The sequence below is a fragment of the Giraffa tippelskirchi genome, chromosome 2 (genome assembly GCF_054371585.1).
Source record: "Giraffa tippelskirchi isolate mGirTip1 chromosome 2, T2T-mGirTip1v1.2.pri, whole genome shotgun sequence".
NCBI classification, from domain to species: Eukaryota; Metazoa; Chordata; class Mammalia; order Artiodactyla; family Giraffidae; genus Giraffa; species Giraffa tippelskirchi.
This window is the reverse complement of record NC_137276.1, coordinates 231,724,407-231,745,284: the sequence shown is the minus strand read 5'-3', so window position 1 is coordinate 231,745,284 and position 20,878 is coordinate 231,724,407. Positions and strand designations below refer to the sequence as shown.

The following is a 20,878-nucleotide window of genomic DNA, read 5'->3' as shown; positions in this document are numbered from 1 at the left end:
GAAGGACCATGCCTGAAGATGAGGCTGCTCCCTTATTGAGCTACCAGGGCAAAGGCTTCAGGTCTTCATGACTTTGCTTTTTTCTTTGCTTCTTTCTTCAAATGATGTCTGAGTTCTGAGGATTCAAGAAGGAAGAAAGAGTCATCCTGCAGTAGAAGTGTCCCTTTTTGAAAATTCTGTCTTAATCAACCCTGAATATTCAGTGGAAGGATTGATGCTGAAGCTCTAATACTTTGACCACCTGAAACGAAAAGCTGACTCCTTGGAAAAGGCCTTGATGCTGGGAAAGATTGAGGTTATGAGGAGAAGGGGGTGACAGAGGATGAGATGGTTGGATGGCATCCCTGATTCAATGGACATGAGTTTCAGCAAACCCCAGGAGATAGTGAAGGACAGGGAAGCCTGGCATGCTGTAGTACTTGAGGGTCACAAAGAGTCAAACATGACTGAGAGACTGAACAACTACAACAAAATTAACATTTTTATGGGATTGAAATCAGTCAATTCAGAGAAAAATCAGACAAAATAATTGTCTAAATATCTAGTCCACTCATTCATGGCATTTTTTACTTTTAACCAGTTCTTTTAGGTTTCTGGAGTCATTTCTGGGCTGTAATTGCCTGCTAAGTAAGAAAGAAAACCAAAGATGGTTTGTCTTGATCACTGAGTGAATCTTTACTAGGCTGTTTGGCACCATTGCCTACCAGGTGCCATGTCAGTACAATGCTGTTGTTGTTTAGTTGTAAAGCTGTGTCTAACTCTTTGGCTACACCATGGACTGTAGCCTGCCAGGTTCCTCTATCCATGGGATTTTCCAGGCAAGAATACTGGAGTGGGTTACCATTAAAAAGTATTTTATTTCATAAATAAGACATGGCTTACAGATTACACTGACTTGCTGCTGTTTACATTGTGATTTCTCAAATGGAACAGGACCGTTTTGAACAATTGCACTGAGAAGGCTTGATGCATTAGAAATGTTTCAAAATGCAAAAACTCCTTTTATGGGTCAAAACACTCTATTAGTTTGACTGTTCTTAGTTGGATGTTGAGTATGAGTCTGTTTCAGTCAGATTCATGTCCAGATATAATCAAATAATTTTGCCACCTGAATCCTTTTGTGAGCATGTTAGCACAAAAGGATTTTGTACAAAGTAATAATAAGTAAGTGTGCTTGGAAAATATTAAGTTTCAAATCAGACACAACTTTAGTGCTATTTATTGAATAGTTTGTTATAACATAATTTATTGACTGGTACAAATATTGGGTTTTGAGAAACTACATATTTATTTTGTGTGCATTGCAATAGATCAGATGATCAAGTCTTCCAAATTTGGCCAAAACAGATATAGGCAAAATGAACATAAAGAAAGACTTTTCAATCTTATGCTACATCATTGTACCTTGTACAATATATGTATGTAAGATTCCCAATCTTGATCACACTTAAATTAGCACTGATGTAAATCTGTGAAAAAAGTTAATAGTACAAGCGAAAAACTGTAAACATGCCAAGGCATTATCTTCCTGTGAGTTCACTACATTATACGATTAAAAAGTTTAATAATTGAAAGAGCTAACATCTAACTACACTAACGTGATTTTTCAAAGAGAATGAAGATCTAAAACAACTGGCCATAAAGTGATCAAAGGAACAAAAAAAGCTTCCTGAATAACTGAAGACGGTAACTTCTTGTGCACTAGGATTGTTTTTTAAACTTTTACAACTTCAACTCCATTGTTTTTATACCTACATTAAATGTTCACTTCTGGGTCAGAGGTTTCAGGCACATTTTCTGTTTAGTGGAAGGAGACTTGGGAATATGGTAACATCATGATATGACACCATTTCACAGATAACCTGAATCCAGATTACAGGGCCTGTTTGCTCTGAGCCCCAATGCTCCCATTCTTAAAGAACAAAATCAACATGAGCACATTTGTTGAAGACTTGCTGTCTTAATCACAAATGTCTTTGTGGATAATTTCCACAACCATGACGGAAGAGCCAGGAGGAGCATGCCTGTGTGTGTGTGTGTGTGTGTGTGTGTGTGTGTGTGTGTGTGTGTGTGTGTGTGTGTGTGTGTGTGTGTGTTCAGGTCTATGTGTCTGCAGGTCAGCATATGCATATACATGGGGTCACGTGCACATCCATTCTTCTTGAATGAATGTTCAAATCTGTCCTGGTGTGAATGAAATGAGAATTCAGCTTTTGCACATGTAGCCAGTCCTAGCGCATTGATCCTCTGCCCCCAAAGAAATGCTCTAAATCCTGCCAAAATCCAAACGTTACTCTGTAACACTGAGTTGTATGAGATTTATTTCAATACTGAGGGCACCCTTTACATGCTATCAGGGTATCCAGCTTTGTTCATGCTTCAAGGAATCATCTGCATTTGAACTCCTTAGCCTTGGCTCCTCTTGTTCTTTATGGTCCCAGCCAAACTCCTGGACTTCAATGTAGGAGCAAAATTTCGATTTTTATGCAGCTGAAATTTTCTTTTGTGCTGACTGTAATCAACAAGCATGTACTTGACTTGAGAGAGACAACCATTACTATCAAGAGCGTTATTTTGCTCTTGAAATGTCCATGGCAGTTTCTCTGTGGATAAGGTATTTTAATAGATAAGGAAGGAAACCCCTGAAAGGAATATTGGTCCATAATAAAGAACAGGGGACGAGGGATGAGCAGAGTCCCCTGGCTTCAGAAAGTTACTTTGGAAACACTGTCAGGAGTGAAGCTTTTCAAACTTTCATTTTTGCATGAATCACTTGGCGATCCTGTTAAGATACAGACTATGACTCTCTAAGCCCATGTGGGGCTAAATTACTAATAAAGCTCCTGGATGGTGCCAATGGATGCTGCTTGTGAATTTCACTTTAAATAGAAAGGGGCTAGTACATTTCCACAAAAAAATTTAGTGTGAACAGTCACATCCGCTCTATTTGCTTGTTTTCACAACATTCTTAATTTGATCAATTTCACTCTATACAATAACATTCACTGAAAAAGGTAAAAACGGAATTATTATACTTTGTGAATACAGAGTCCCTTTGCCCCAGTTTATATATGACCAGATAGCCTCCATTATAAATACTATTTTCTCTGCTTGAAAAAATGAGTGTGTTTTAAAGCAACGATGTAAGTAGATACCAAACCACATTTCAATTCTCGGTTGTGATGTCTTTCATACTTGGACTGAATAAATACCTTATATTAGAGCTGACATCCTTGTATAAGAAGTGCATTTCCTTTCAGTATCAGCATCCTGAAATGTCTGTCCACTTAGCAGGACATTATTCCCATAGCCCTCCACCAGCTTTTTTGAAATGCAGCCCCCTTTTGGAAAATTTGAATATGGGGAGTTCGCTTCAGACAGAGCATTGAAAAAAAGGAACCCTCTCAGACGCGGCAAAGGTTGTTTAAAGCCATCAGATCAAAGGAACAGGTGTGTAAGTCTGTGCAGTTTTTCAGAGCGCGTCCACACATTTTCAATTTCCTGGTGATCTCTGTGTTGGAAGGGAGCTCAGATGCGAAAGGCGCTCGGAGATAAGCCGAGGCGACGCCCCTGCCGTCAGACATTGCTCTGCTGCAGCAAAAGTGTTCTCAGCTCTCTTTCCCTCTGATCCTCCTGCCTGTACTTCTCTTCCAGTTTCTGCTTCTCAGAATCTGCGCAGTAAAAGGTGCAATCGGGGCTCTTCCGGATCTGTTCAAACTGACTGAAGTCAGCCACGTACTTGCCGGTTTTCGAGAGAGAAACGACAGGCAGAAACTCGAAGCCCCAGTAGATCTCCTCCGGGATGTAAGACGTGCGGCTCTGGCAGACAGCGCTGGTGGACTCCACGGTGGCGTTGAGGAGGACCACCAGCTCAAACTCCTTCTCCTTCAGGTTCTGGGGGGTGAGATCCCGCAGGGGGCTCGTCTCGTCCAGCACGTGGTAGAATGTCATGGGAAGGATGAGGAAGGGGCTCTCGGAAGAGGAGTCCACGTGGAACTTGACGGTGGCCTGGTTCAGGAGGATCTGCTCGCCCTCCTTGGTGACGTGGGTCTGGAGGAGCTTCCCCGAGAGCTGGCACTGAATCAGGAGACTCTTCCTCATGTTGGCCACCTGGATCACCAAGCACAGCTTCCCGTTCTGCTTGGTGATGACGGCGCAGTGGCTGAACTTGATGGTCTCCGCCCGCTTTTTGGGTCTGGCGATTTTGGCCAGGAAGGTGCCAGTGATGAAGATCTCAATCAAGGTGGTGATGACCAGCTGGGCCACCAAGAGGAAGATGGCGTGAGGGCATTCCTCCGTGATGGAACGGACTCCGTAGCCGATGGTCGTCTGGGATTCCAGGGAAAACAGGAAGGCCCCGGTGAGGGAGTCCACTCTCATGATGCATGGGGTGTGATTGGAAGGGTGCCCGCTGGGCTCCAGGTCCCCGTGGATAAAGGCGATGGCATAGTAGATCACCCCAAACAGGAACCAGGTCATCACGAACGTGGCGGCAAACAGGGTGAGCTTGTATCTCCACTTCATGTCGATGACGGTGGTCCACAAGTCTTGGAGGTAGAGCAAGTATATGCCGTCCACTTTGTCAATCCTCACGTTGCTGTGCCCGCTCTTGGACATGACTCGGGGTCTGCTGGCCCTGAGGCCAGCCCCAGCACTGTGCTTCACCAGGGGCGCGCTGGCCATGCTGATGTGAATCGGGTCCATGATCTGGCTCACGGGCCACCTAAGGAAATGACAAAGAAAGACGTCCCCTTACTGTCACGTGTCCCGAAAGTAGAAACAGGATAATCCTGTGAGATAAAAGTGAATGTACATGAAAGTTCACAAGAAAGGTGAAGACTGAAGGCCAGATCCATCGATGTGTACCTAAGGATGGTGGAAGGATACAGCGCGGTGCATAGACTGGAGAAAGAGACCGGGGTTAAATTCTGACTTTCCAACTTATTCGCTGTATGACCTGGGGCAAGTTATTTAACCTCCCTGGACCCCAGCTACCTAATCTGTGCACTAGGAATAAAGTCTACTTCTCAGAGTTTTTGTGATGGTTGGATGAGATAATGGCTGTAAAGTGTCGAAACAGAACGTGCGACTCAAAAAATGATGCTAATCTTCTCTTTTTGATATCATACTCACAAGCATCCACCTCACAGAGTATTATGAATATTTATGTATATTCAGCTCTCAAGGATTTTCAAGTATAGAAAATTTAAAAATAAGTTGACTTAGCATAGGGCCAGTACTGATATAACTAAAATACACCATCCATAAGATACTTCTTGATATAACAATGGAAAATGTTAGCACAAACTTTAAAACCTTGGGTAGTATTCATAAAATTTTTAAAAGCTATTCTTTTGCATGATATAGCAATAGCCATTAATAGTCATTCATTTCCCCCTCTGTAGTCTGATGAATTATTTGGAATCCATGATCTGTCCCAGTTCTTGATTTCAATGGGAAAGATCAAGCTATCCAACAACCAAAAACACACTTAGAGCAAATAATCAAGCTTTATTAATGGCTTGATCAATAGGCTGGTTACGCTGAGATAAAAGTTATCAATATAGAATATTAGGTGTAGCATTTAGGTATGGCACAAAAATTCTGCCTTACTCCTTTTGAGCTAAGTAGAATCAGCCTATGAATCTATTTTAAAGAGCTAGTGAACAAGTACATAAGTGCAGGCATCTGACATTGTAGCAGATCAGGCTTACCTGGAAGAGGTACTAGGCTGCCATGCGGAGCCCCAGAGAATGCTCTGCATTTACCGACAGGGACAAGCTGGGCGTGAGGCCACACAGCATCTTATAATGCCTGCCTTGTGACAGAGATAAGTTACCCCTACATTCCTTGGAAAAGATAATGTGAGTGATTACAGGGTAACTACCTGGTTGGCACGATTTTCCACCTCTGTGGCATTTTAAGAATAATAATAAAAAAAACTCTCCCTTTAAAATGACACTGGTATACAGTGGTCTGTGATTCATGCAGTAATCTTTGCTGTTGGAGTAATGTTTTCTCAGTAGAAGTTTCTAAATTAATCCTCTGGGCAAATCCCTTCAAGGAATCTGAAACTGTATCCATTAAAGGCTAACACCTGTTGAGGCTGCGGTAAATCTGTTGGGCTTTTTAATTTTCCTCTTGCACTGTTAGAGTGTGCCGTTTACTGCCTGCCCCTTGAAATGATCTTTTTTTTTTTCTTCTCAGAAAGGAGAGTCTCTTTTTCATTTTCCTTGCAAAGAAAGGCCCTATGTTATTCAGAATTTATTTTTCTTGTTGAAGCCTACTCCACTAATTTGGGGACCAGTCTAGATGAAAAGTAGGCTTCCCTGGTGATTTAGACAGGAAAGAATCTGCCTGCCGTGCAGGAGACCTGGGTTCGATCCCTGGGTCAGGAAGCTCCCCTGGAGAAGGGAACAGCAACCCACTCCAGTGTTCTTTCCTAGAGAATTCCATGGACAGAAGAACCTGAAGGGCCACAGTCCATGGGGTCGCAAAGAGTTGGACACCACTGAGCGACGAACACTTAGATGAAAAGTACAGGATATAATTTAGTGTGGGCTTTATCAGACTCTCAGCAGCCCCTCTCAGGAATCAAGAGGAAAGTGACCACAGTGGAAGTTTGGAAACATAATGCCAGGCTGGCATGCCCAAGTGCCTAGTCAAGCTCAGAACATGGGCGCTGGCAAAGACAAACTCAGCTTATGGACAAGTAATTGCATGCGCTTAAAATAAAACAAAACTCTTAGGGGAAAGTGCATGCCATTCAACCCACTGAAGTGAAAACAGAAGCTTAAGTTTTCTTGTGCGCATGATACACAACTGTCCTGCGGCACAGACGAAGCTCCCAGCTCAGCCTTCTACCAGAGGCTGGGAGACTTGGCCCTGTTTTTACGAAGGCAGGGCCACGACGCTTCTGTTTTAACCTCTCGTTTCAAAGGGGCAGAGGGCCAGGCTATGGATGAGCTGACTCTGTCTCCTCTTTCTCCCCAAAGCTCTTGTCCTGCGTATTTGCTCAACTGTTGTTGAAATCAACGACACTGACGGCCATCTGAGGATGGAGGTCGTATATGGGGGAAGAAATCCTAGATGGATGGGGATAAGAGCCTCGGGATCAGCCTCTCGCTGTGGAAAAGAGTGGCTGGTGGACAGCACCCCAAGGCTAAACACCCACTCCCTCCCTCCCAACACCCTGCGCCCCCAGAACCGTGTGCTACCTGGGGGCTCAGTCGGCCGGCGGGTCAGATGGAGTCTTCTCCAAGGCAGGTGGATCGTCTTCACTCTCCTTCGCCCACCTGGCTACCATGGGACTCTGCTACTTCCTGAAAGAAAGAGGGCCACGTGGAGCTCACAGGTGTTTACTAAGAAACTGAGCCGGTGAAACTGACCCTCAGCGTTCACCTTCCACCCTCGCCCCACCCTGGTGATCTGGCAGGGTGCCTGGAATAGATCAAGGCTCAAGGAGTGTTTTAGGAATGAAACTGAAGCCCCAGCCACAACCTCACTGTAGAATTCCCACCCTCTGGAGGGAGCTCGGTAGTAAAACACCCTGGAAAGAGTGGGTTAACTCACCCCCACTGAAGCCCACTATCGACTGACCAGCAAACAGGGAGGCAGGAAGGGGAAGTGCAGAGGAAGTAAACAGTGAGAATTGGAAGGGAAGAGTCTAGAATATTTTTACCGCCTGTGGAAATGCATTATTACTGTTGAGTCATAGAACATTAGAGTTTAAAAGAATGTCAGAACCAAGGCATCTGACACACGTTTCTCAAATGAGAAGACCTGGGAGGTTGCAGTGACTTGTCTTGCCCATGGCAGAAAGAACAAGGTCCAAAGTCTTTGGGAGCTAGACCAGCGTTCTTGTCAGCACACAAATCCCTCTTAAACCTCCGAAGTTTAATGCAATCTGTTCTGATGTCACTAGGCTCTTTGGCATGCTCCTTTTCTGAAATACTTCTTACTAAACTATACATATATATATGTATAAATGGTAAGAATGGAAGATCAAAGCAATTAACTACTGTGAGCAGGAGCTCACCATCCCATCAGAGAGAAACCAACCTGTAAATGGACAGAGATTCCCTGATCAATTAGGAGAAATACATATGCAAACACTACACAAGAATAGAGAAAGGACGGAGCCAGAAATGGTCCAAAGTGGGAAGTGTTAGTCACAGTCATATCTGACTGTGTGACTTCATGGACGGTAGACTCTGTCCATGGAATTCTCCTGGCAAGAATACTGGAGTGGGTTTCCATTCCCTTCTCCAGGGGCTCTTCCTGGCCCAGGAATCAAATTCAGGTCTCCCGCATTGTGGGCAGATTCTTTACCATCTAAGCCATCAGGGAAGCCCAGTCCAAAGTGGGAAAGAGACAGAAAATAAAATGACAGTAATAAAGACTCGGGTGAGTGACAGTAACACTAAAGCTTCAGATCGCCAATCCCAGTGCTCATCATCCTGAATGGACAACACTAGAGCCAGGGACCAGCCAGTCTCCTAGGTGCTTTTCACGTGTGGCCATAATGAACCCTCAGAGCATCCCCATGAGGAGGAAACAAGGCCACAGAGAATCCAAACTCTCAACAGCTGGCACCTGGCAGGAGGGTCCCTGTGAAGCCCCTGTGCCCACACTCTTGACCACTCTACGAAGATGCTCAGACCCTAAGTGCAGGAAAACCTCCCAGGAGGCTTGGCATTTCCAATTCGGTAGGTTTGGGGTGGCGCCCAAAAAACTGAAGGTCTAACGAGTTCCCAGGCGATGCGGCTGCTCCAGGAACACACTTTGAGGACCAACACACTGGATACAGAAGCTGAATCGTATCAACATCTTAATAGCTCTCCCCTCTTGGTGAATATCCTATCCCCCACTCACCCTTAGAGTTCTAAAGTAACACTATCGCATATAGATGTGGAGAACATCTGTTTATTACTTTTCAGAAATGTTCAGTCTCCATCATCTTTACAAATAAATGAAAGCCAGTGACTCGGTGGCCCAAGGCAAAGTATTAATTCTTTAAAGGAGCAGTAGGGCTTCCCTGGTGGCTCAGTGCTAAGGAATCTGCTTGCCAATGCAGGAGACATGGGTTTGATCCCTGATTAGGGAAGATCCTGCGTGTCACAGAGCAACTGAGCCCGGAAGCCACAAATAGCCTATGCTCTAGAGCCCAGGACCTGCAACTGCTGAATCCCGCGTGCCTAGGGCCCGTTTCCACAGCAAGGGAAGCCACCACAATGAGGGGCCTGCATACAGCAACTAGAGAGTCACCTCCACTCTTCACAACTAGAGAAAAGGTCGCTCAGCAACAAAGACCCAGCACAGCCAAAATTAAGACAGATAAATAAATACATTTTTTTAAAGTAGCAATATATGGAGAATCTGACCAAAACTATAATACATTATTTATATTTAATCATATAAATGTCATATAAATATTATGTTACAGAATATGCAAGCATTATAGGCAATAAAATTTGTTATATAATATTTACAGTATACTATAAAATTTGTTTACAATTTGTTATATAATATTTACAGTAAACATGTTCATGTTTACTATAAAGTTTATGTTTACTATATAATTTATGTTTACAATAAAATTTCTGTTATATAATATTTACAGTAAACATACAGTAAACATTTATATTACAGTAAACAATTTAATATAAATAATGCTAGTAGAAATATTAGCCAACATTAACCACAGGAAAGTCTTTCATTTCCACAATAGACTTTTACTCACAACTTTTACTAACTAAACTGTTTACAGGGTATCTGACTCTCAAAAATGGGATAATCGCGCTAACTTTCACGTAATGCTTGGTTAGGAAAAGAAAATATGGTTTAAGAAGGATTTTTTTTTTCTTAGTACAACACTGAGAACTTCTAAGAATTTAGAACTCTGCTGAGTCAAATTTTGGAAGTTTTCAGTTTGCCCATCCTGTGTTTCACGGTGGGCTAACAGAATGCATGCCCTTGCAGAAAAAAAAAATAATTTAAAAATGGGGAGACAGTGGCTCCCTAAACCTGGAGCCTCTCAATCAGGCCTCAGCGATCTCATTCTACATTACCTTCAAACAGGGTGGCGAGGCTTAAAGTGAAATTCAAATCCAACCACAACTTCCCGACTTCCAGACTAGAATTGGAATTTGAGGGACTCTGACTTGAGAACTCTGGCAAAACAGCTGCCTGTTTGTAAGAAAAGTTGCTTAAAAAGCTTTCTCGGGTGTCAAATATTCTGACAAAACCATCTTTTGATGATCTCTCTGTTTGCTACGAATCCGAAACACCTGGCTGATATTCACTTGAAGGTTACATGGGTTTAAATATTAAGTGCGGAAATATTTTTTTTTAAAGTGCTTGACAAGAATGTAGTTCGGGTTCACTGAACTCCAAAGGTTTAAAAGTAATGGAAAATAAACTCAGTGAGGCTTAGCTATCCTGTCTTTGGGTCCTGTGACTATGGTCACAGAAGCACACGCGCCGGGCCCTTCGGCCCTGGCCTCCCGCCATCTTCCCCCCGCTCCTCCGAGCAGCCTCGGACTCGCTCCAGCGGCTGCGCCTCCTGCCCTGAATCCGCTTCTTGGCTTCCTCCGCGTCAGCTGAGGACACGGATGGCTTTGCCCAGGTGGCCTCAGAACTGGGCGTGCTCATTAGCAAGAACAAGGCGCCCCGAGTGGCCCCTCAACAGAGTCCCAAGGGTGGCCCTTTGGGTGTACCTGCTGAGGAAATGGCTCTTCCCTCCTGCAAACCCGTCTGAGGACTAAGGGGGCTGGGAGGACTGGCAAGTTTGAGAGGCCGTGGAGTTGAACGTTCTTCTCCATGACGAATAAGAGGATCTGGTTAAGGTTAGGGCAAATTCACCGCCCGGTGTCCTGTATCTTAATGAGCTGTCTTTGAAGACAGGAACTTGGAGCCTCGTTGGGGGAGCCACGGTCGCTTTTCCTTGTGGTGGTTGTGGCTTCCAGTTGCTGGCTGCCTGTCTCCGGGGGGCCCATCGTCCGTCCATGAGCCTCCTTACCCGGGGCGGTCCCTGCTGGGGGATGTGTGTTCACCCTCTGGGCAGATGTGGTCATGTGACCGCTTCGGCCAATGGCGTGGCCGCTGCGGTGACCCTCGCCTCACCTCAACGGAGGCGTAAGGGAGGCTCAGTTCTGGTTCTGCTCCTGCTCTCGAGGGAGGCTCAGATTGGACCGTTTCCTCCTCTCGACAGAGGTGGGGGCTGGAGTCGGGTGAGGGAGACCGTTGGAAGTGAGCTGCAGCTGAACCCAGGCTGACTCGTAACACGGGAGAGAAAAGAGCCCTGTGACCTTGTTGAGTTCTTGGACTTGTCTGATACTGTAAGTCTAAGGAAGTGTTAGTCGCTCAGTCATGCCCGACTCTTTGCGAGCCCATGGACTGGAGCCCACCAGGCTCCTCTGTCCATGGGATTCTCCAGGCAAGGATACTGGAGTGGGTTGCCATTGCCTTCTCCAGGGGATCTTCCCAACCCAGGGATTGAAGCCGGGTCTCCTACACTCCAGGCAGGTTCTTTACCGACTGGGCTACAAGGGAAGCCTCTTGTCTGATACTGAGACACAACCTAGTGAAAGTCTGACCACAGCGGTGCTCTTACTACATATTTTTGTATTTTAGGACTAAGTGTCTGATCTAAAAGGTACTGTATTTAAAGAAAACAGGTGAAGTCTTGAAATAGCCCTCAGTATGAACTTCAAATGTTGGTCTATGGCTAAACACCGAATAGGAAAATAATATATATACTACCATGTGTAAAACAGATAGCTGGTGAGAAGTTGCTATGTAACACAGGGAGCCCAGCCTGGCACTCTGTGATGACCAAGAGAGGTGTGTGTGGGGGGCGGTGGGAAGCTCAAGAGGGAGGGGATATATGTATACTTACGGCCGATTTTCGTTGTAGTAATGCAGAGACCAACACAACGTGGTAATTTTCCTCCAGTTAAAAAATAAAGAAAAGAAATATAAACCTCGTAAGATTTCAATGGGAAGAAAGATTTGCCTGATCCCTAAGGACAGCATAGAAAAAAGTGAACAATTCTTCTCATTCCATTACTTTGAAATCGTTACTTAAATTTCTCAGGACAAGGCAATTTTTCAGGGTAAGATATAAGAGCCTCCATCATTCTTATTTCTGTGGAGCAAGAAACCCTTGTTTAAGGATCCTGTAGCATCATAATCTGTGATGACCAGCACACCAGGCTTTATGTCGTTGGTAGCCTTCATGTGGGCTGGGGGCTTCTTAAAAAGGGACTGGGCCATTTTCAAACCCTGGTGGCTCAGATGGTAAAGAATGTGCCTGCAATATGGGAGACCCAGGTTCTATCCCTGGGTTGGGAAGATCCCCTGGAGAAGGAAATGGCAACCCACTTCACCATTTTTGCCTGGAGAATCCCATGGACAGAGGAGCCTGGCGGGCTACAGTCCACGGGGTCGCAAAGAGTCAGACACGACTCATGCTGCACATTTGGATATTACAGGGTCTGAGAATTCTATAGCAAAGAAACATGCTTAACCCTCTAAATCTGCCGCTTGCCCAACATTTGAGAGCACCCTGAGGAGGGCTGGTCTGGTTTAAACTTTGCACTTTGTATCCAGGGAAAAAGAGGATCACAAAGGTTGAGTGATTTATTCAAGGTCATTGAGTCAGTGGCAGGACTAGGGCTGGAAACAAGGCTTTGTGAGTCTTAGTCCATTTGATGGGGAGATGATTAGCTCTCTTTGTGGACATGAAATATCCTGAGATGAGCTGTCCATCACGCCGGACCCTGAAGACAGGGCAGCATATAAAAGAAGGCCTGAAGCGCCAGCATCACTTGGAAATGTTAGTCAGAAGCGCCAGCTAAAGTGGTCCTGCCCTCGGGCCACTAAATCAGAACCAATGTCTTAAAAACACCCGACTTCCAAAAGGATTATGTGGCTAGAGGTTCTCGCTTAGAGAACTGGCAAAGTCTTTTGTGCCTTATTGTATGTTGGAAAAGCATCAAGTACTGCTTTAAAGACAAATCCCACATTTGACATTGCATGTGAGCCAATTTGCCTCTGTGGTCAAATATTTAGCCTTTTTCCTATGTTTCCATTCCATTATTATCGTTTCAAATTCCATAAGTAACTAAAAAATCCTTTTCCATCTCTCAGTGCGGTTTGCATAGTTATGTTCGTTACCCCTCAACGTAAACTCTTTGAAAAATTTTTTTCATTCTGTAGAATATCAAGCTTTCTCTGTGTAAAGACAAGTTTAAACAGATACTGAGTTCACTAGCAGACTCATTTTCCATTTTCCATGGCAAAGAATCCGAGTCCTGGAATAAGGTATCATTTGCTGAATATTTTTCTAAAGACAGTTTAATTTCAGGCCCTTTATTTTGGGAGAGAGCTGGCTAACCCAAATAAAACATTATACATCTGTCTGTTGTTACGAGTGACCAACTTCAGCTGAACATCATTACTTAATAACAGTTAACTTTCCTATAGAGTAAAAATGTGCAGCAGCTAAAAAGCAAATGGAAATTTCCTTTGGTTTACCACCCTTGGTCTCTCCATGCTCCGACATGTGAAGAACTTGGGTAATAAGCATATACTCCCCTCTAATCACAGCATGGTTTGGACATGCATTGTTGTAAGATGACTGGCAAAACAGGAAAATTTATGTCTGAGGGAAAAAAACCAAGGCCAATTGGATTGCACGAGACGCCCTAATGCACTGCCCCAAACTTTGTCTTTAGGGGAGAGGTTTAACCAGCCCGCGGAATCGTACTTTCTGTTCTTGTCTGGATTAATGCAAATGTGCCACAGGGGAGATGTCTCCAAACTTGAGCTAAAGAGGTGAAAATGTCGAGTGTTCGGGTGTGTCTGATCATAACCCATAACCTGGAAATAATTCAGGAGAGAAGGTGTCTGTTTCTTTTTTCAGATGATACTTGTAGAGAAACAAATATTTTCTTTAGTGTATTCTATTCAATGAAACTTCAAACTGGGTATCGTCATAGCACTAAAAGAGGAAGAAAAAAATGGAAAGCAGGAAAGCAAGTTTGTTTTCTCAAGCCCCCATCTCTGTCCTTCAAAAGCTGCTTGAGGCTACATCACTGCATTTTTACATTGCATCACTATATAATTTGCAATACTCAGATGGACTTTTCCCTAATATCTCTCACTCACTAAGACATTGAACCCACTACCTTGACAATTCACATCTATCTTTATTTGTCTCACATTTACAATATATTTTTTATGATGAAGGCATAGATTTACAGAAAGAGTGTGTGTGTGTGTGTGTGTGTATTCTCAGTCACTCAGTCATGTCCAATTCTTTGCAACCTGTAGCCCACCAAGTTCCTCTGGCCAATAGATTCTCCAGGCAAAAGTACTGGAGTGGGTTGCCATTTCCTACTTCAGGGGACCTTCCTGACCCAGGAATCAAACCCATGTCTCTTGCGTCTCCTGCATTGCAAGTGGAGTCTTTAACCACTGAGTCACCGCTGATAAAAAGAGTATCGTATTATAAATATATGTACTGAATTTCAGCTGGCTTGTTTTTCTGGCTTCATGTTGACTACAGTTTCTTTTGTTGAAAATAAATTTGGACTTCTTGGCCTCGAACAATTGATGATTAATGGGTTTTGGTGTGATTTCCCTGGATGCAAGAGTGAAATTCTCCTCAGTCATTTCTATGCTCTTCATTGTCATGATTGAAATCTCATCCTAGACAAAGGAAACTATGACTATTCCTTGATTTAGAACCAAGGAGTTATTTAACAATAGGATGAGTATCAAAAGGTTTTGAAATTCAGTTTCACTGTCAGTCTAAACTTTGACCACTTTTCTCTGATATAGAAAATGAATTATCGTGAGATCTCAAGGAGACATGGTCAAAACAAAAATTCTTGGACGGTGGTCAAGGTACTTTAAGGTCTGGCAATATTTGAGTTGTCTGCTTTTCCCAAAGTTGAAAACATAGGTGTTTGTGATCATTGAGTAATAATAAGAAAATTTCAGACTTCAAAATATTAATACCGTCACATTTAGTCTGAGATCTTTGGCAGTTAACTAACCTCCATCAGTAAACAGCATAAGAAAACATGTTCTAATCATCTGTAGCTAATTAGTTGGGGGATATTGGCCCAATTTTAGTGTTTTTAGGGTTGCCAGATAGAATATGAAATGGTGAGTTAAAACTGAATTTCAAATGGAAAACAAATAATTTTTAGTTTAAGTATGTCATTCAGTACTTGATATATACTTATTCTCAACATTAGTCATTGTTTATTTGAAATCCACATAAGTGTACTATATAGAGTAAAAAGAAGTCCTATATTTTTATTTGCTAAACCTGGCAACCCTAGGTTAGAATAGATCAATGTTCAAGAGTAGCTCATAAAGCAGATAAAAAACTCAGACAAGGTTCAAAGTGCAGACAACTTTCTTAGAAGAAGAGCAACCCATACTTTCCCAGTACTGGGAGTCCTGGAAACAAACCGGATGTTAATGGGAGGAAAGCTTTATCATGCATGGTGCACCAGAGGGTGTCAGGAAGTCTAGTAAATCTAGTAAGCTGGCCTCATTTTTAATATTTAAGCTCAGGGACTCTTTTAAAAATATCTTTTATTGAAGTATAGTTGATTTACAGTGTTGTGTTAATTTCTGCTGCATAGCAAAGTGATTCAGTTATACAGATATACATACATTCTTTTTCATATACTTTTCTATTATGGTTTATCACAGGGTATTGAATATGGTTCCCTGTGCTATACAGTCGGATCTTATAGATAAGTTGTTTATCCGTTCTGTATATAATAATTTGCATCTGGTAACCCCAGACTCCCACTTCATTCCTCCCCTTCTCTCATGGCAACCACAAGTCGGTTTTCTACATGGCTCAGAGATTTTTAACCTTTTTTGCTATATAATGTCCTTTTTGGCAGACAGGTAAGACCTAAGACTGCCATCTCAGAATGTGTTTAAATACATAAAAATAAAACAAATACATAATACAAATACAAAATACATCAATAATAGTAAAATATTTTAAAAACAAAATTGTGCTTCTTTTGCAAGTATTAATCAAGAAGAGCTAGCCATATTGAAGGGCTTCCCTGGTAGTTCAGCTGGTGGAGAATCTGCCTGCAATTCAGGAGACCCAGGTTGGATTCCTGGGTTGGGAAGATCTGCTGGAGAAGGGAAAGGCTACCCACTCCAGTATTCTGGAGAATTCCATGGAAAGGATGGTGAGCTGAAATGTTATTTCAAGATCTCTGAAGCAACTATGTGTTGAAATACTGTGACTTCCACTATGATGAAATCACACCTGGGACTAAAATGACGGTGGTGTGTTACACATTCCTAGTAAAAAAAAAAAGTCTAGATTTTAGTTACAGGTGATCTTCCCCTGCCCTACCTCATCCGTCTCTACCATCCCAGGTCATGGACATGCTTGATTCTACTCCTCATTTCTCCAGGTTCCGTGGACCTGGGTGTAAACCTTGCTGTGGGTGAGACAGTAATTCTGATAACGTCAATAATGTCACATCTGATAATGTTAACATCTGATAATGTCAGTTGGGCCAACCTATTGAATCCTTCTTGATTAATTTCCTGTAAACACTCTCTTGCCATTGCTAATGACTAGCCTTTCAGATAGATAGCTTCCCTGGTGGCTCAGACAGTAAAGAATCTGCCTGCAATGCAGGAGACCCAGGTTCCATCCCTGAGTAAAGAAGATCCCCTGGAGGAGGGAATGGCAACCGACTCCAGTACTCTTGCCTGAGGAATCCCATGGACAGAGGAGCCTGGCAGGCTGCAGTCCATGGGGTTGCAAAAGTCAGACATAACTGAGTGACTAACACTTTTTTTCACTTTCTGCTTTATTCAGATAGATGCTGTTTCTTCTGGAAGAAGAGTTGGTTTATTTCACAGCTGAAATCACCTTGGACTCCTTTTCCGGTAAGACATCTCTGTGGGCACTAGCGTTGGCAGTGACCTTTCCTCTGGTGCTCACATCACTGGAACAACCATACCCCCCAGGGAGACAGTCCAACACCCCCTCCTCTGGAACTCACGGGGCGATTTCTTACAGAAGGAAATAGCATCTCAGGTATACACGTGATGCTGTCTTCACAGCATCATGGGCTGACTTCTCAGAACGGGAAAGCTGAATTTTTATAGTTAAAACACTATTTGGTTGCATGCAACTATATGCTAGCATGATCTCATCATAACTCTTACCAGGAAAAAAGAAAGCTTACTTATCTAAAGGGTAATGTAGACAATAGACGCCTTCATAAGTCCTCCAGCAGCCTCTACTGCTGACAGGATAAATCCTGATCACCTTTGCAAAGCAGAAAGCTCTTCTAAGCCCTGGCTCTCTACCCTCTTCAGCTTTGTCACCTCCAGAATGTAGCCTGAGTGTGTACTTGCCTTTTCCTGACCACTTAGTACATTCATGCTTCCATGACTAGCAGCTGCTCCTTCCTAAGGGTGCTTGTTCTGCTGTCTCCTTCTCTGTCAAATTCTACCTGTTCTTCAAATGGCAGGTTGATTATTACCTCCTCTGTACTTAAATAAACCCTTCTTCAGAGGCAGTGTAGTGTAAAGGTTAAGAGGACAGGGTCCTATGTCCATACTGCTCTATTTAAAATGCCCAGCCAACAGGGACCCACCATCTAGCACAGGGAACTCTCCTCAATGGTATGTGGCAGCCTGGATGGGAGGGGAATTTGGAGGAGAATGGGAACATGTGCAGGTATGACTGAGTCCCCTTGCTGTTCACCTGAAACTATCACAACGATGTTAACCGACTGCATCCCAGTACAAAACAAAGAGCTTTAAAAAAGAAAAAAAATCACATAAAAGAGGATAGGGTTCTGCTTCTGCTAAAAGTTGCTGTGTGACTTTCAACAACTTAATTAAACCCTCTGAAATTCAGTTTCATCCTCTGCACAGTAGTGCTAACAATCATGCTGATTTATGCTAGGGTGGTGTGAGGTTAAACATGAAAAGCACCTTAAAACTCCACCTGTTCACACTAATGATGATATGAGATAGCTGTTACTGTTATATGTTTGCAATAAACAAAACACACAAAATGTGACTTATCCAAAGAAAATTTACCACCAAGGACAGAGTTCTTGTAAATCAATAGAAATCCTTTTCCCCCAAATAGTAACATTTACAAACAAACAATTCCAAATAAACGTACTTGAAGCTATTTCAATAGTTATTCGTTCATTCGGCCACCAAGAGTGTATCAAGCACCTACTATGTGCGCTACTGTGGAGGGGCCTGGAGATCCAGCAAGGAAAAAGAATGACTTGGTCTTCGCTTTCATGGAGTTTCCAACAGAACAGGGAAAGAAAGTACTAAATAAGTCGTTAGAACAGAACATAGGGTGTACAACATGTCCTAGCCTGGGATTCCAGGAAGACTTCCTTGGGGAGGTAGCATTAAGGTGGAGACATCAAGAAGAATTAGCACTTGGCAGGTTAGCAGGCAGGCTAGGAGAAGGATGAGTGTTCAGGCAGAGGGCCACTTGGCATTTGCCAAGGCTCAGAGTTTGCACCTTCCAGGAAGTGAGTTGGGTAGAGTCGAGGGGGTGTGGGAAGGAGCTTAGGGCTGATCCACACCACGCAGGGCTCGGTGGGGCCCTTGAGGACCATCAGCATCTTCCTAGCTGAACAAGAACATTTCCGGGTTTCATTTGAGGAAGAGAGAGGATCGGACTTGCTTTCCAAAATCATCAAGAGGCAAGCATAGATGCTGGAAATCTGGTTATCAGGAGCTTTCTATAAACCAAGCTAAAATCACTGATGTGTGTGTGGACAAGGATGGTGTCAGTGGACCAAGAGGAGCCAGGGGCTCAGATTCACACATTCCAGGTAGAATCAATGCGCATCTCTGACAGCTGGGTGTTGGGGTGCAAGTAGAGAGGTAGACGAGGTCTCAGAGATGACTCCTGACATGAGGAAGAGGTGGATCGGGTGTAGGTGGGCTGCTGATTCAGAGGACACAGGATCTTCACCTGTAGCTAAAAACCACTCCTGCGTTATCAGATACCCACGTTGTTAGAAGGTTTTGATATTGATTGATGTGGAGCTCACTCCGGTACAAAATCTCAGTACAGAAACAGGATCCTGATCTGAAGGTGAGGTTTGAGGGGGTGCACTAGGGTGGGCTCCGATGAGAACTGGCGTCTGAACTGACGGACCTGATATTCAACAGAGAGGGCTAGGCCGGATGGATGCCTCTATTGTTTAAGTCTACAAATAGAGTGAGACATGGAAATGGATGAGATTCTCCTAGACATAGGGTGTGGAAGAAACAGTCCCAGACTGAGTCGTGAGCAGCCCAGGGGCCAGGCATAGTGGAAGGCATTGGCAAACGAGACCAAGAAGGAGCCAGGGATCCAAGAAACACAGCTGTTCACTGATCAAATAATCAGAGATTTTCAAAGATGCGTCAACATAACTATATCCACAAGCATGCAGAGATAAATGGCTTTGTACACATCCTCAGATTGAGTCATTTGGCATAGCTTTTTTTTCTGGCAATAGTTTGACAGTGCATAACCAAAGTTTAAAACTACTTATTTATAATCTTTGACCCAGTCAATTTACTTCTAAGAATTAATAAAATATGCATCAGGATTATGTACAAGTGTGCTCTCTACATTAGTTATAATATTGAAACCTCCAAGCCAACCTGGATTATCGGTAACATGGACCCGCTTTTAAATTTATAAAATATTTATAAGCTGAAATACTATGTAGTCTTTAAAAGTCATGGCAAAATGCTAACCATGTTAAATTTTAGAAAATGAAAAGACAGGATAAGTGCCCTACTTTTCTCTTTCTCTAGATAAGATTAAAATGTTAACAAACAGCAGTTAATCTCTTCAAAGGAAAACAAAATTAGGAAGGTCTTTTTTAAACCAGACTTTCCATTTTTATGCAGTTAATCTGAAAATTCAATTTTCCTAACCCAGACCATTCCCAAACATTCCAGATTTTACTGTAAATGAGAAGTACTCACTGTGCTCTGCTGAGAAACTTTCCACACGCTGTCGTGGCCAAACCATACAAAATAATTTACTCTCAGAGTCATTCCCAATGTACTAACCCAAGAGCCTACTGTTCAGTAAGTGTACTGGGTTATTATTTCACATCAATTTAAATTACTTCATTTAAATGACTGAGTTAGAAGACTTTGCCCTTCACCCAAGAGGAATGCTGACAAAGCAGGTTTCCTGCCTAATGCTTTTGCTCAGGAAGGTCCTTTTACTTCAGACTCCTTCTCTGTGCCCTGTGTCTGGCAAACTCCTATTCATTCCTTAAAGCCCAGCTCAAATGTCACCTCCTCCAGCTTTCAGAGGGAGTACCTCTTATTCCTCTCTTCTGCCTTTTGCAAGTTGTCCACACCTGATGGCAATACTTATGTGCTGCCATATGATCTGTTTTAAAGCTTCTTTTTATCCTTAAACCAGATTCTGTGGGGTGAGTGGGCAATTTGTCATTTAATCCCAGTGTAAACACACGACTTGCCACATGGGAAGGACTCACTGTTTGAGGAAGGAAGAGGGTGGGCAGAGATGATGTTCAAGTGAATTTAGAGCCATCCAGATTTAAAAACTGATGTAGCTCATCAGTTATGTTCTAGGTCACAGGGAACCTCAACAAAGCAAGGTATGTTGGAGAAGAAGGGAGACCAAATATGTTATCGACTTGAATGACTGAACTAGAAATAAAGATTTAGACTTCCTATTTTAACTCATAGCCCAAAGAATATCCTACAACATCTTACCTTGAAGAGAGAAATGAATTTTGCATTTCTCAACCTGATGAAATTGATAAGCACTGAATACGAATGTGTGAAA

General features: G+C 43.1%; 1 protein-coding gene and 1 long non-coding RNA gene across 4 annotated transcripts in view; one reads left to right on the top strand and one right to left on the bottom strand.

Annotated features, from left to right (window-relative positions):
• Positions 1 to 1,203: 1,203 nt before the first annotated feature.
• On the bottom strand, positions 1,204 to 11,136 carry KCNJ15 (potassium inwardly rectifying channel subfamily J member 15). Of its 3 annotated transcripts, none has more exons than XM_081559071.1 (3): positions 10,071 to 11,136; positions 7,218 to 7,322; positions 1,204 to 4,723 (listed from the first exon to the last, which is right to left on the bottom strand). In XM_081559071.1, the coding sequence occupies exon 3, from the start codon at positions 4,702 to 4,704 to the stop codon at positions 3,577 to 3,579; it is 1,128 nt and encodes a 375-aa protein (XP_081415197.1). In that variant the 5' UTR covers positions 4,705 to 4,723; positions 7,218 to 7,322; positions 10,071 to 11,136; the 3' UTR covers positions 1,204 to 3,576. The 3 variants fall into 3 exon arrangements, with proteins under 3 accessions (XP_081415197.1, XP_081415182.1, XP_081415188.1); XM_081559056.1 differs by having other exon boundaries at positions 10,719 to 11,136; XM_081559062.1 differs by having other exon boundaries at positions 11,021 to 11,136.
• Positions 11,137 to 11,210: 74 nt separating this feature from the next.
• The window catches only part of LOC145532935 (uncharacterized), a 45,806-nt gene continuing 36,138 nt past the window's right edge, over positions 11,211 to 20,878 (top strand). Inside the window, exons 1-2 of the long non-coding RNA XR_014073718.1 lie at positions 11,211 to 11,339; positions 16,883 to 16,953. This is a non-coding gene — a long non-coding RNA (uncharacterized LOC145532935). The remainder of the gene's footprint in view (positions 11,340 to 16,882; positions 16,954 to 20,878) is intronic.

Excerpts from the sequence above, each read along its gene's own strand:
- KCNJ15 (XM_081559071.1), bottom strand. The coding sequence starts at position 4,704 with ATGGACCCGATTCACATCAGCATGGCCAGCGCGCCCCTGGTGAAGCAC.